This window comes from Melanerpes formicivorus, unplaced genomic scaffold, assembly GCF_026170545.1.
Source record: "Melanerpes formicivorus ecotype bairdi unplaced genomic scaffold, bMelFor1.0.p_v2 SCAF_126, whole genome shotgun sequence".
NCBI lineage: Eukaryota > Metazoa > Chordata > Aves > Piciformes > Picidae > Melanerpes > Melanerpes formicivorus.
This window is the reverse complement of record NW_027142478.1, coordinates 1,007,414-1,019,998: the sequence shown is the minus strand read 5'-3', so window position 1 is coordinate 1,019,998 and position 12,585 is coordinate 1,007,414. Positions and strand designations below refer to the sequence as shown.

The 12,585-nt window shown below is 48.9% G+C and overlaps 1 protein-coding gene across 1 annotated transcript; it reads right to left on the bottom strand.

Annotated features, from left to right (window-relative positions):
• Positions 1 to 478: 478 nt before the first annotated feature.
• On the bottom strand, positions 479 to 1,411 carry LOC137456485 (olfactory receptor 14A16-like). Its single transcript, XM_068167952.1, has one exon. It carries the CDS (start codon positions 1,409 to 1,411, stop codon positions 479 to 481), a length of 933 nt encoding a protein of 310 aa, XP_068024053.1.
• Positions 1,412 to 12,585: the final 11,174 nt, after the last annotated feature.

Genomic DNA, 12,585 nt, shown 5'->3' with positions numbered 1-12,585 from the left:
CCACAAGGAGCCCTGGCCTGTCCCTGCCTGCAGTCCCAGCACTGCCACACAGCAGCACAGTGCCCAAGCTGCCAGAGCACTCAGGCCTTGCCCCAGCACAGAGGCTCAGGAGGAGAAAGTGGAAGGGCAGAAAGGGCAGCTGAGGACAGCCCAAGCTCTGCGACTCCCTGGCACTGCTGCTGTCCTGGGACTCTGCCCCTCCACCTCTGCACACAGGCACTGCCCTGCAGCTCCACAGAAGCCTTGGAGGAAGGAACTCAGAGAAACAACTCCCTGCAGGGTCCTTTATTATGTTCAGCACACACAGGGAGCACAGCTCCTCACATACACAGTCTCTGGGTCACATCAAACAGACCAAAAAGGAACCAGAAATGGTCTGACAAAGGGAACAGCACCAACAGCAGCCAGAACTCGAGCAGCCAGGCTGGGCCTGCACTGAGTGACATCAGAACTGCTCTGCAGGAGAAGACAAAAGAGTTTATTGCTTCTGAGAGCATCCAGGGATCAGTTGGCTGAGGGCAGCCTTGAGCTCCTGGTTCCTCAGGCTGTAGATGAGAGGGTTGACTGCTGGAGGCACCACTGAGTACAGAACTGATACCACCAGGTTCAGGGATGGAGAGGAGATGGAGGAGGGCTTCAGGGCTGCAAAGATGGCAGTGCTGAGAAAGAGGGAGACCACAGCCAGGTGAGGGAGGCAGGTGGCAAAGGCTTTGTGGCGTCCCTGCTGAGAGGGGATCCTCAGCACTGCCCTGAAGATCTGCACATAGGACAGCACAAGGAACACAAAACAGGCAAATGATAAACAGGCACTGGCCACAAGAAGCCAAATTTCCCTGAGGTAGGATGTGGAGCAGGAGAGTTTGAGGATCTGGGGGATTTCACAGAAGAACTGAGCCACAGCATTTCCCTGGCAGAGGGGCAGGGAAAATGTATTGGCTGTGTGCAGCACAGCATTGAGAGCTCCAAAGGCCCAGACAGCTGCTGTCAGGTGGAGACAAACTCTGCTGCCCAGGAGGGTCTCATAGTGCAGGGGTCTGCAGATGGCAACGTAGCGATCGTAGGACATGGTGGTGAGGAGAAAATACTCTGCTGAAAGGAAAAATAGGATTAAAAAGACTTGTGCAGCACATCCTTCATAGGAGATGTCCCTGGTGTCCCACAGGGAATTGGACATGGATTTTGGCACAGTAGTGGAGATGGCACCCAGGTCAAGGAGGGCGAGGTTGAGGAGGAAGAAGTACATTGGGGTGTGGAGGTGGTGGTCCCAGGCTATGGTGGTGATGATGAGGCCATTGCCCAGCAGGGCAGCCAGGTAGATGGCCAGGAAGAGGCAGAAGTGCAGGAGCTGCAGCTGCCTTGTGCCTGGGAATGGCAAGAGGAGGAAGTGGGTGATGGAGCTGCTGTTGGCCATCTGCTGCCTCTGGCCATGGAGACCTGTGCAAGGAGGGAAAGGCAGTGACAAGTTAGGGCACACTTCTCTCAGCCTCATTGTAACCTCCTTCCCTGAGATGCATGAGGAATGCATCAGCTCAGTCCCATCACTACCAACCCATGGCAGAGTTCATCACAGCTTCAAATGCAGAAGGGACCAAGCATTGCCAGGAAGATTCCTCTGGAGTCAGAGCAGAAAGTGACCAACAGCCCAATCCCAGGGAATGAGAGTCCCATGGAGAGGTGGAGAAACAGGGACCAGGCCTGCAGTGCTGCAGAGACGCTGAAGGGAAGAGAGAAAGGCAGAGGGGATGGGGGTGAAGCCTTCTCCTTACCCAGCTCTGCTCACTGCTGCTCACAGGATGGAAGTGAAGGGCTTTGCTCATCCTTCTGTGTGCACACTCCAGGAGCCTTCAGCTGAGCGTCAGCTGCTGAGATGGAGATGCCTCCAGGAGCTACAGCTGCAGTGTCCGGCACCCACAGTCTCACTGTGTCTGTGACCGCATTGACTTCTCCTCAAGTGAGCTTTCTGCATCCTTCCAGTCCTGGCCACCTTGAAGCTCTCTCTGCCTTCCTCATCTCCATGAGATCCTCTGGCAGTGTACTCAGCCCTGCTGTGCTGTGCAGAGAAGATGCTCCTGGCCAGAGCTGTCTCCTTCAGCACTGCCTGCTTGCCAGCAGCTCCTTCCAGCCCAGGAGTGCGGCCCAATTGGGCAGCAGAGGACCAGCCCAAGGTGTTTTAACACCTCCTTGGTTGGCTTTTGGTGCCCTCTAAACCTGAGGGACTGAGAGGAAGCTGATGAAACCTCTCCAGAAGTCAAAGTCAGATACAAACTCTGAAGTTTCTTCTACTGTTAATGGGTCCCAGTGAAGCATACTGGCAAAGGGTCCCCAGGGTTTGGTTAGAGCAGAAGGAGAGAGTGGATGCAAGGGAAGCTTCACTGGAGGCACTGAAGCATCTTCAGGCTCTGGTAAGAGCAGAGAACTGAGGCAGTGCTGACAGGTCAGGACAAGCAGCTAAAGATGCCTCTGCTGCTGAGCAATCCTGGAGGGGTTTCATTGAACCAAATGGCTAAGCCCTGACCCCCAGCCCCTGACAAGGCCCCTCACCTGTGGCTCAGGGCTCTGCTGGTAGCAGTGGGGAGTGAGGATGAGCAGTGAGCAGGGTAGGACCTTGTCAGGTTTTGCTATGGTTTGCTTGCAAAGAGACAACTCCTGCTGAAAAGGAATGAAATGTCCCTTTAAAAATACTTTTTATCAGATGCTTTGTGCAATAAAAACCTCTCCAATTAGCTGCTAAAACCTTGGCAATAATTAGAGGTTCAGCAGTATTTAATGAGCCCCATGGAGTATTTGGGGCTGATTACATCATCCTTAGGTACTGCCAGGAGACTCTGCCAAGCTACTACCAAGAAGCCTCTCAAAAAGTCCAAGGCAGAAGAAAACTCCAAAGTACCTTGAAGCACTGATTGGCCTCACTGAGGCTTGTTACTGACAAAGGCTCCCCAGGGACTCGTTAGAGCAGCTTGTTAGAGGCCAGGATTGCAGGGAGACAAAGGCAAAGTACAGGGGAGAAAAACTTGCCTTTGGTCTAAGAAGCAGAAAGGCCAAGCCCTGACCACTGCCCTTGGACTAGAAGAACCTCAAAGCCTCAAAGCAAAGTTTCTCCTCACAGGCCTTGGTGGTAGAGGCAACTGCCAGAGCCAAAGGCACAAAGGCCTTGGTCCTTTTGGGCCTCTCAGCCTTGCCAGAGCCCTTGGCCATCCCTACTGCAGCCTCTCCTACACTTTCCCATGCCTGCAGCTCTTTCCCTTCAGGCTGCTGACACCAATCTTACTTTCCCTCCCAGCTCTCTCTCTGACATTTCCATCCCTTCCCTGAGCTATCTCAGCTCTCCCTGCCATTTTCTGACCCCTCTGGATGGCCTCATGCATAGCAGCTCTGCCCTTTGAGGGATATTTCTTTGGCCTCATCTCCACTCTGAACCTTCCAAGCTGCACTTTGTGGAGCTTTTGGTTTCTTCCCACTTCCCAGAAGAGCTCCATCCTCTCTGAAATCACCCTTCAGCCATATGTACACTGCTAAGGCAGTGCCCTGAGCCTCCTTTCAGCAGGCTGAAGCATCCCAGGTCCCTCAGCCTCTCCACAGATATGTCAACCCCCATCCTGGGAGATCTCCTCTACAGTCTCCCCAGTTCCTCTGTTCTCCATCAGACTTCAGAACCTGACACCCAGACACCAAGCATCAAGATGTGGCCACAGCAGTGCTGAGTCAGGGGAGGACAACTTCTGTGTCTGGGTGGCCACACTCCTCCTGCCACAGCCCAGCTGCAATTGGCCTTCTTGACTGTGTGCAGGGTTTGCTTCATCCCAGGGCATTGGGAATGGTTCCTCCCAGACCCTGTAGTGCCTTTGTGACTGGGCTTGTGTCTGGTTTGGCCCTGGCTTGGGTTTAATGCCCACCAAAGCCACTGTATCACTCTCCTTCTTAGATGGACAGGGGAGAAGGGAAAGATAACAAAAGGCAGTGTAAGATAGAAGGAATTTAACACTAAGGACAGGCACAAGCAATAGACCACACAGGGTGAAGCAGAAAGAGAAGTGAATCTCTACTGCCCAGCATCACATGGGGGTTGGTCTCTCTGAGCTGACCACGCATGCCATGGAGCACTCCTTACGCCACTTCTGGGCAGCTGGCCTGGCTGTGTCCTCTCCCAAGATCTTGCCCCCTCCCCCTTCAGCATACCCTTGGGGCAGGGAAATTTTGGAAAAGCACAGCCTGAGGGCTCAGCTGAGCAGCAGCCAAAATACTGCTGTGTTACCAACACCCAGCCACAGCCCTGCAAAGCACAGCACTAGCAGGATGCTCAGAGGAGAATTAATTCCAGCTCATCCCAAACCCAGTACAATCTCCACCCCTTATTCCTACTCCAAAACCCCAGTATCTTATCTCAGGTTTCACCTGATGTCTTCTGCTAGAGACTCCAAGTGCTTCATGCTCCCCAGCTGCAATTCAAAGGACATTTTGCACCAGTGGTCCTGTTTGGATAGGCCCAAGTGCTCCTGCACAGCTATCTCTTGCTTGATCTGTTCAAAGCCTTCTTGTTGCTCACTGCCCCACTCTAAATGATTCTTCTTTCAGGTCACTCGATAGAGAGGGCTCACAAGTTGACTGTATGTGGTGGGTTGAAATTCCATCCCCCAACATTAACTTTGCCAGACCAGCTCAGTTGGAAGCAAATGAAAGCTGTATTTACAAGCAAGAACTACACTCTAGAATGGAGTGCAATTAATGTCTGCAAAATGTACAGGAGTTACAATATTATACAGATATTTGCAATTAGCAAACAACACAAAACCACCCTGGTCAGAGACCTGTTTCACTGTGCCCCTCTCCTTTTCCCACAGGAGAGAAAGGAGCAGAGAGAAAAGCAATGGGTTAGACTTAACTAAACAATGCAGGCAAGCCAAGGGCAGCCACAAGCAGATTAGTCTCTCCTGAGCAAAGCAAGCAGAGAGATCAGAAAAGAGCAAGAATTGTTTAGGTACAGCCTGGTTCATGGCAGATATTTCTCCAATGAATTTGTTTAGAATCATCTTTAGTTTTCCTTTTTGACACCCAAGAGTGATTTATTTCAATTTTTCCACTTTTCTGCTCAAAATCTGTATCTGAATTTTAAAGGCATAGCCTAAAACCACCACAGCAGGTCCAGCTCAGTCTGATTTGTTACCAGTAGCACAGGGAGATAGAGTTCCTGTTGTGTGTGAAAAGAACCTATTGGGGACAACTCTCCATGCTCCCTGGCTGCACTGTAGAGGATATTTTGCACCACTGGTGCCATTCAGATAGGCCCAAGTGCCACTGCACAGCTCCCTCCTCTTTGATCTGCTCAAAGCCTTGTTGCTCACTGCCCCACTCACAATGATTCTGCTTTCAGGTCACTCGATAGAGAGGGCTCACAAGCTGACTGCAGCCTGGGACATGAACTCTGCAGAGCCCCACAAGGCCTAGGACAGACTGTGTCTCCTTCTTGTTGGACGATGGAGACTTGGTTGCTATCCTGTTGACCCTGTCCATAGGTACATGACAGCATCCAGCCTGCCATTCTCTTGCCAAGAACTGAATTTCCTGAGCAGGTCCTTTGACCTTGCTTTTCTTTATGGCACATTCAACCTTCAGAACTATCTGAATAAGTTTTTTTCTCCCTTCTCCAACATTTCTTCTGCCCTGTGGCCCCACACAATGATGTCATGGATGTATTGGAGATGTTCAGGGCCATCAGCCTTCCCAGTGCAGTCTGGATTAGTCCATGACAAATGGTGGAGCTCTGCTTCCACCTCTGGGGCAGTCCATTCCATGTGTATTGCACACCCCTCCAGGTGACAACAAATTGTGGCCTGCACTCTGCTGCCAATGGAATTGAGAAGGCAGCATTGGCAATGTTGATTGTAGAGAACCTCTCGGCTGCCTTTGACTCCAGCTCATCCTGGAGCTCCAGCATGTCTGGCACAGCAGCATTCAGTGGTGGTGTCACCTCATTTAGGCCTCAATAGTCCACCGTTAATCTCCACTCTCTGTCAGGTTTCTTCACTGCCCAGCTGGGACAGTTGAAAGGCAAATGTGACTTGCTGGTCACTCCCTGGATCTTCAGCTGGTGAATCAGTTCTGGAATGGGAGCCAGGGAGTCTTGGTTTGTGTGATATTGCTGCCAGTGCACAGTCCTGGTAGCAGCTGACACCTGTTGTTCTTCAACCTGCAGCAGTCCCACAAGGAAGGGATTCTCTGCAAGGCCAGACAGGGCAGACAGCTCTCGGATCTTCTTTGTATTCACCATGGCTACACCAAAAGCCCATCAAGAGCCCTTTGGGTCCTTGAAGTAGCCTCTCTTGAGGTGTTCTGCACTAAGAATGCAAGGGGCCTCTAGGCCAGGCACAATGGGATGTTTTTCCCACTTATTCCCTCTTAGGCTCATGTCAGCTCCTAGTGCAGACAGCTGCTGGCAGCCTCCTGTCACTCCAGAAATCCAGATGGATCCAGTGCCTTTGTGCCATGGTGGCATCAATGTGCACTGTGCCCCTGTGTCTGCCAACACCTTCTGTTCCTGTGGCTTTGATGTGCCAGGCCGTCGAACCTACACAGCACACTGCCATCCCTTTCCTCCTCCTGGCCAAATGCAGAGACCCTCCATTCCTGGTCTGCATCAGAGTATTCACTGTCTGATCCTGGTCTATCCAAAGGACTCCAAACTCATCTGGATTATGCAGGAAAAGAGGGTGAGCCAATACTGAGCTGGGCCCTGGGGTTGCTTAGTCTGGAGAAGAGGAGACTCAGGGGTGACCTTATTGCTCTCTACAACTACCTTAAGGGAGGTTGTAGACAGGCACAGGTTGGTCTCTTCTCCCAGGCAAACACACCAGAACAAGAGGACACAGTCTCAGGCTGCACCAGGGGAGGTTTAGGCTAGAGATTAGGAGGAAGTTTTACACAGAGAGTGATTGCCCATTGGAATGGGCTGCCTGAGGAGGTGGTGGAGTCACCATCACTGGAGGTGTTCAGAAGGAGACTTGATAGGGTGCTTGGTTGCATGGTTTAGTTGATCAGGTGGCATTGGATGATAGGTTGGACACGATGATCTTGAAGGTCTCTTCCAACCTGGTCTAGTCTAGTCTAGTCTAGTCTATTGCTGAGATGCTGGGACGAGGGGGTGGACACAATGGACCTGGATAAGAGGGAGGTGAAGCTTTTAGGCTCCCTGACTCGTGATGCCAGCCTGGACAAAAAGTTAGCCAAACTCAATGGAACACACACTCTCTGGGCCCAGATACTCAATGCCATCAGGAGTTGGAACTGCTCAAAAGATGACCTGCCCTGGGCCCCAGTTAGAGCTGAATGGCTCAGCAAAGCCAGCACAGCCACAGGAGGAGGGGGGGAAAGAGGGGAAGGAAAGGGGTGGTGGGTGTGGGAGAACTCCGCTGAATTCCCAGCAGCTGCCTTTTTATTTTACAGCTTCAGGCCGAAGTGTAGTTTTCCTGGAAGGCAGGAATATTTCAGTGGGTGGTGATATCAGAGATTTGAGCTGAATTGTTGCTGGTTTTGAGCCTGAAATTTGAGATGCTTAGAGTGGAGGCCATTGCTTCTTCTCCGGTCCATACCGCTGGGTGTTGGTGTGTAAGGCTGTTAGCACACCACTTAGAGCAGCATTTCTTAAAGCACACAAAAGTATCTGGCAATCAGTATTTCTCATTTTCTTCTCTAAGTTAGGCATTGCCTTGATTTTTCTGATCTTTCTTTCTTAGCCATCGTCCCCAAACTGAGTTCTGGTCTTTTAACCTAGGATGTCCCTTCTGTCCAGAATCAAAACACGTTGGAGAACTCTTGAGAGTTGCAGCAGGGGACCCTAGCGACGGACTGCTGTTTTTGTTGGAGAGACACTGTCGACTGCAGCTCCAGGGGTGCAGTCAGGCTTAGTGGCCACGGTGGTGGAGGGGGAGGGGGCATGTAGATGTCAAAGAAGAGTTCTGTCCTGGTGAAATGCTGTTAATCACTGCTGAAGTTGCCTTAGGATCTTCTGCTAGTTGTTCTAAAGAATATTTAACCAATCTCCACATTGTAAAAGAAGACTTAGCAACTTTGCTTACTTCTGTTGCCCCGAACATAGCCATCTCTCCCTGCTCCCCTGTCCTTTCATCATATGTTGTTGCTCTTTTTGTCAAGATATGCATAATGACTCCCAGTATTGATTTCCCTTCTTTTGTTATTTGATTACCTGTTATGTATTCATCAAAAGGAGGCACCAACCCCTGGGGAGGCTCCTACCACCCAATTTCCTTGACTGCTCAACTCTGTCACTGCAGAGCTGCTTCTCTTCTAGGGCACCAACCCTTTTTTCTTCTTTTTGCTTCAGAGCCCCTTGCACCTTTATCTCTGGCGTGCCTCACCTTATCATAGACATAGAGCATGTCTATAATCTCCAATATAATTAACTACTCATTATCAGATGTACTTCACCTTATCTTAGACATATAGCACATCTATAATCTCCAATATAATTAACTACTCGGTATCAGGTGTACCTCGCCTTATCTTAGACATATAGCACATCCATAACGTCCGGCGAATCAGGGAACGTCACCGACATAAAGGCAGACAGATTAATCTCACAGAGACTAATCCAATAGCCACCATTAGTGGCACTGACAAACAGGAGCATCTCCACAGTCCTTAAAAGCGAAATGTCTTCTTGATGGTGCAAGTGAGAGTCATAATGAATAGTTGGTCGAGGCAAACGTTCGGGGTCACCATTTGTAATAGTTTAGATGCTTTAATTACCTCAAGCAATGCTTCCAGGACAGGATGTAAGCAGGCAAAGACGTTTATTACGTTGCACAGCAAGGTTCTCTGGTCTATCAGCAGGCACAGGTGTCACATCTCAATTGGTCATTCTCTACTGGCATGCCTGTCGTTAAGGCGTTGTGGTGGTTTGAGCCTTAACTGGAGCTTAAAAGCTCAGATGGGGGCAAGGCTGAGAATCCTCTTCCCCAACAGAGAGAGCAAATCCACCAAGAAATAATTTGGGTTCAGCTTGGAAGTAAAGAGGCAAAGGATTTTTCTTTGAACAGTATATATATATATGTTTATGTAACAATGACAGGCAGGGTTCAGAAGGGTAAGGAACAAGGACGGATGGGAGAAGGAGAGGAAAAGGAAAAAAAATGAGATACAGAACCAGTCCTTTGCAGAGTGTGGAAGCAGCAGGAAAGAGAGCAATGCCTGCAATTCTCCTCCATCTTATACCCCTACTGGACAAGGAGGGGGAAGTGGAACAGACCAAGTCAGTTTCCCAGGGGAGGAAACACACCCCCCAGGGAGGGCAAAAAAACTCTCAGGAGCCCTCCTCCCCTGTTTTTTTCCAGGATGGGCATAGCCCACCACAGGCTGACAATAGGTCAAAACAACAAAACAATGTTTTAACACATCCCACCAAACGCTTCCCAGCTTCTCTCAAAGACAAAACACAGCTCTCTCTAATTCAAGCAAAGGCAAATCTTCCCTATAGTCTTCCCAAGCTAACCAAAAACAGCCCTCTTCCCACAACCAACCCTTTTTTCCCCCTGCACTTCTTTTTTCTCAGGCACCAACCCATTTTTCCTAGGTGCTTTTTTCTCTCAGGCATCAACCTTCTTTTTTTCCTGCAAGTCTTTTTCCTCAGGCACCAACCCTTTTATTCTCTGCTCTTGTTTTCTTTCAAGCACCAACACATTTTCCTCTGTACTTCTTTATTCTCAGGCACCAACCATTTTTTCCTCTGTGGTTCTTTTTCCTTGGGCACCAACCATTTTGCTCTCTGCTCTTGCTATCTTTTGAGCACAAACACGTTTTTCTGTGTACTTCTTTTTTCTTGGGCACCAACCATTTTTCCCTCTGCATTTCTTCTCTCTCGTTCACCAACCCTTTTATTCCCTGCGCTCCCTTTTTCTCGTTCACCAACCCTTTTATTCCCTGTGCTTCTATTCTCTTGGGCACCAACCATTTTGTTCTCTGTGCTTCTTTTTTCTCACAAACCAAACATTTTTTCCTCTACTATCTTTTTTCTCAGGCAGCAACCCTTTTTCCTCTGTGCCTCCTTTCTCTCTGGCACCAACCCCTTTATTCCCTGCACTTCTTTTTTCTCAGGCACCCATTGTTTTTATTCTTTCTGTTTCTTTTTACTCAGCCACCAACCCTTTTTCCCTCTGCACTTCTTTTTTCTGGGCACCTCCCCTTTTATTCCCTGCACTTCTTTTTTCTCAGGCACCAACACCTTTTTCTCTATGCTTCTTTTTCTTGGGCACCAACCCTTCTTTCCTCTGGCCTTCTTCTTCCTCAGGCACCAACTCTTTGTTTCTCTGACCTTGGTTTTTCTTTGGGAACCACCCCGGTTTTACTCTGTGCTTCTTTTCTTCTGGGTACCAACCTTTATTTTCTGTGCTGCTTTGTTCTCAGGCACCAACCCTTTGTTCCTCTGATCTTCTTTTTGCTCCAGCACCAACCTTTTTTCCCTCTGCACTTCTTTTCCCTTGGGCACCAGCCTTTTCTCCTCTGTGCTTCTTTTTTCTTGGCCACCAATCATTTTTATCTCTACACTTATTTTTTCTAGGGCACCAACCCTTTTTTCCCCTTCACCTCTTTTTCCTCCAGCACCAACACTTATTTCCTCAGCACTTCTTTTCTCTCGGGCACCAACCCTTTTCTTCTCTGCACTTCGTTTTTCTTGGGCACAGACCCTTTTCTACTCTGCTCCTCTTTTCTCTTGGGCACCAACACTTTTTTTCTCTGAGCTTCTTTTTCCTTTGTGCACCAACCATTTTTCTTCTCTGGGCTTCTTTTCTCTCAGGCAGCAACCCTTTTATTCCCTGCACTTCTTTCTTCTCAGGCAGCAACACTTTTTTCTCTGCCCTTCTTTTTTCTTGGGCACCAAACCTTTTGTCCTCTGCCCTTCTTTTCCCTCGGGCACCAACCATTTCTTCCTCTGTACTTCTGTTTCCTCAGGCACCAACCCTGTTTTCCTCTGCACTTCTTCTCACTCGGGCACCAACCCTTTGTTTCTCTTTGCTTTTTATCTCTTGGGCACAAACACATTTTTTCTCCACACTTCTTTTTCCTTGGGCACCAACACTTTTATTCCCTGTGCTTCTTATTTCTTGGGCACCAACAATTTTGTTCTCTGCTCTTGGTTTCTTTCAGGTACCATCACATTTTTCTCTGCACTTCTTTTTCTCTCAGGCACCAACCCTATTTTCCCTGAGCTTCTTTTTTCTCGGCCACCAGCTCTTTTTTTCTCTGAGCTTCTTATTTGTCAGGCACAAACTATTTTATTCTCTGCTCCTTTTTTCTCGGGCACCAATCATTTTTTTCCTCTGTACTTCTTTTTTCTCATGCAGCAATGCTTTTTTTCCCTGCACTTCTCTTTTCTTGGGCACTGATCCTATAATTCTCTGCACTTCTTTTTTCTTGGACACCAACCCTTTTTTCCTCTAGGCTTCTTTTTTATCAGGCACTAACCCTTTTTCCCTGTGCTGCTTTTTCTCGGGCACCAATCCTTTTTATCTCTGAGAGTCTTATTTTTGTGCACCGACCCTTTTTTGCTCTGTGCTTCTTATTTCTTGGGCACAAACAATTTTATTCTCTGCTCTTGTTTCCTTTCAGCATCAACCCATTTTCTGAGGCACCAACTCATTTATTCCCTGTGCTTACTTTTTTTGGGCACCAACCCTGTTATTCTATGCACTTCTTTCTTCTCTGATCCCCTTTTATCTCAGGCACCAACACTTTTATTCTCTGGGCTTTATTCTTGGGCACCAAATCTTTTTTTTTCTAGTGCTTCCTGCGCTGCTTTATTCTCAGGCACCAACCCTTTTTTCCTCTGCCCTTCGTTTTGCTCAGGCACCAACCCTTTTGTTCTGTCCACTTAGAATAGAATAGAATAGAATAGAATAGAATAGAATAGAATAGAATAGAATAGAATAGAATAGAATAGAATAGACCAGGTTGGAAGAGACCTTCAAGATCATCACATCCAACCCATCATCCAACAGCATCTAATCAATTAAACCATGGCACCAAGCACCCCATCAAGTCTTCTCCTAAACACTCCCAATGATGGCAACTCTGCCAGTTCCCCAGGCATCCCATTCCAATGGGCAATCACTCTCTCTATGATAAACTTCTTCCTAACCTCCAGTCTAAAGCTCCCCTGGTGCAGCTTGAGACTGTGTCCTCTTGTTCTGGTGCTGGTTGCCTGGGAGAAGAGACCAGCCCCCACCTATCCACCACCTCCCTTCAGGTAGTTGTAGACAGCAATAAGGTCTGCCCTGAGCCTCCTCTTCTCCAGGCTAACCAACCTCAGAACCCCCAGCCTCTCCTCATAGGACCTGTACTCCAAACCCCTCCCCAGCTTTGTTGCCCTTCTCTGGACACCTTCCAGCAAGTCAACATTCTTCCTAAACTGAGGGGCCCAGAACTGGACACAGGACTCAAGGTGTGGACTAACCAGTGCAGTGTACAGGGGCAGAATGACCTCCCTGCTCCTGCTGGCCACACTGTTCCTGATAAAGCCCAGGATGCCTTTGGCCTTCTTGGCCACCTAGGTGCACTGCTGGCTTACGTTCAGCCTAC

Excerpts from the sequence above, each read along its gene's own strand:
- LOC137456485 (XM_068167952.1), bottom strand. The coding sequence starts at position 1,411 with ATGGCCAACAGCAGCTCCATCACCCACTTCCTCCTCTTGCCATTCCCA.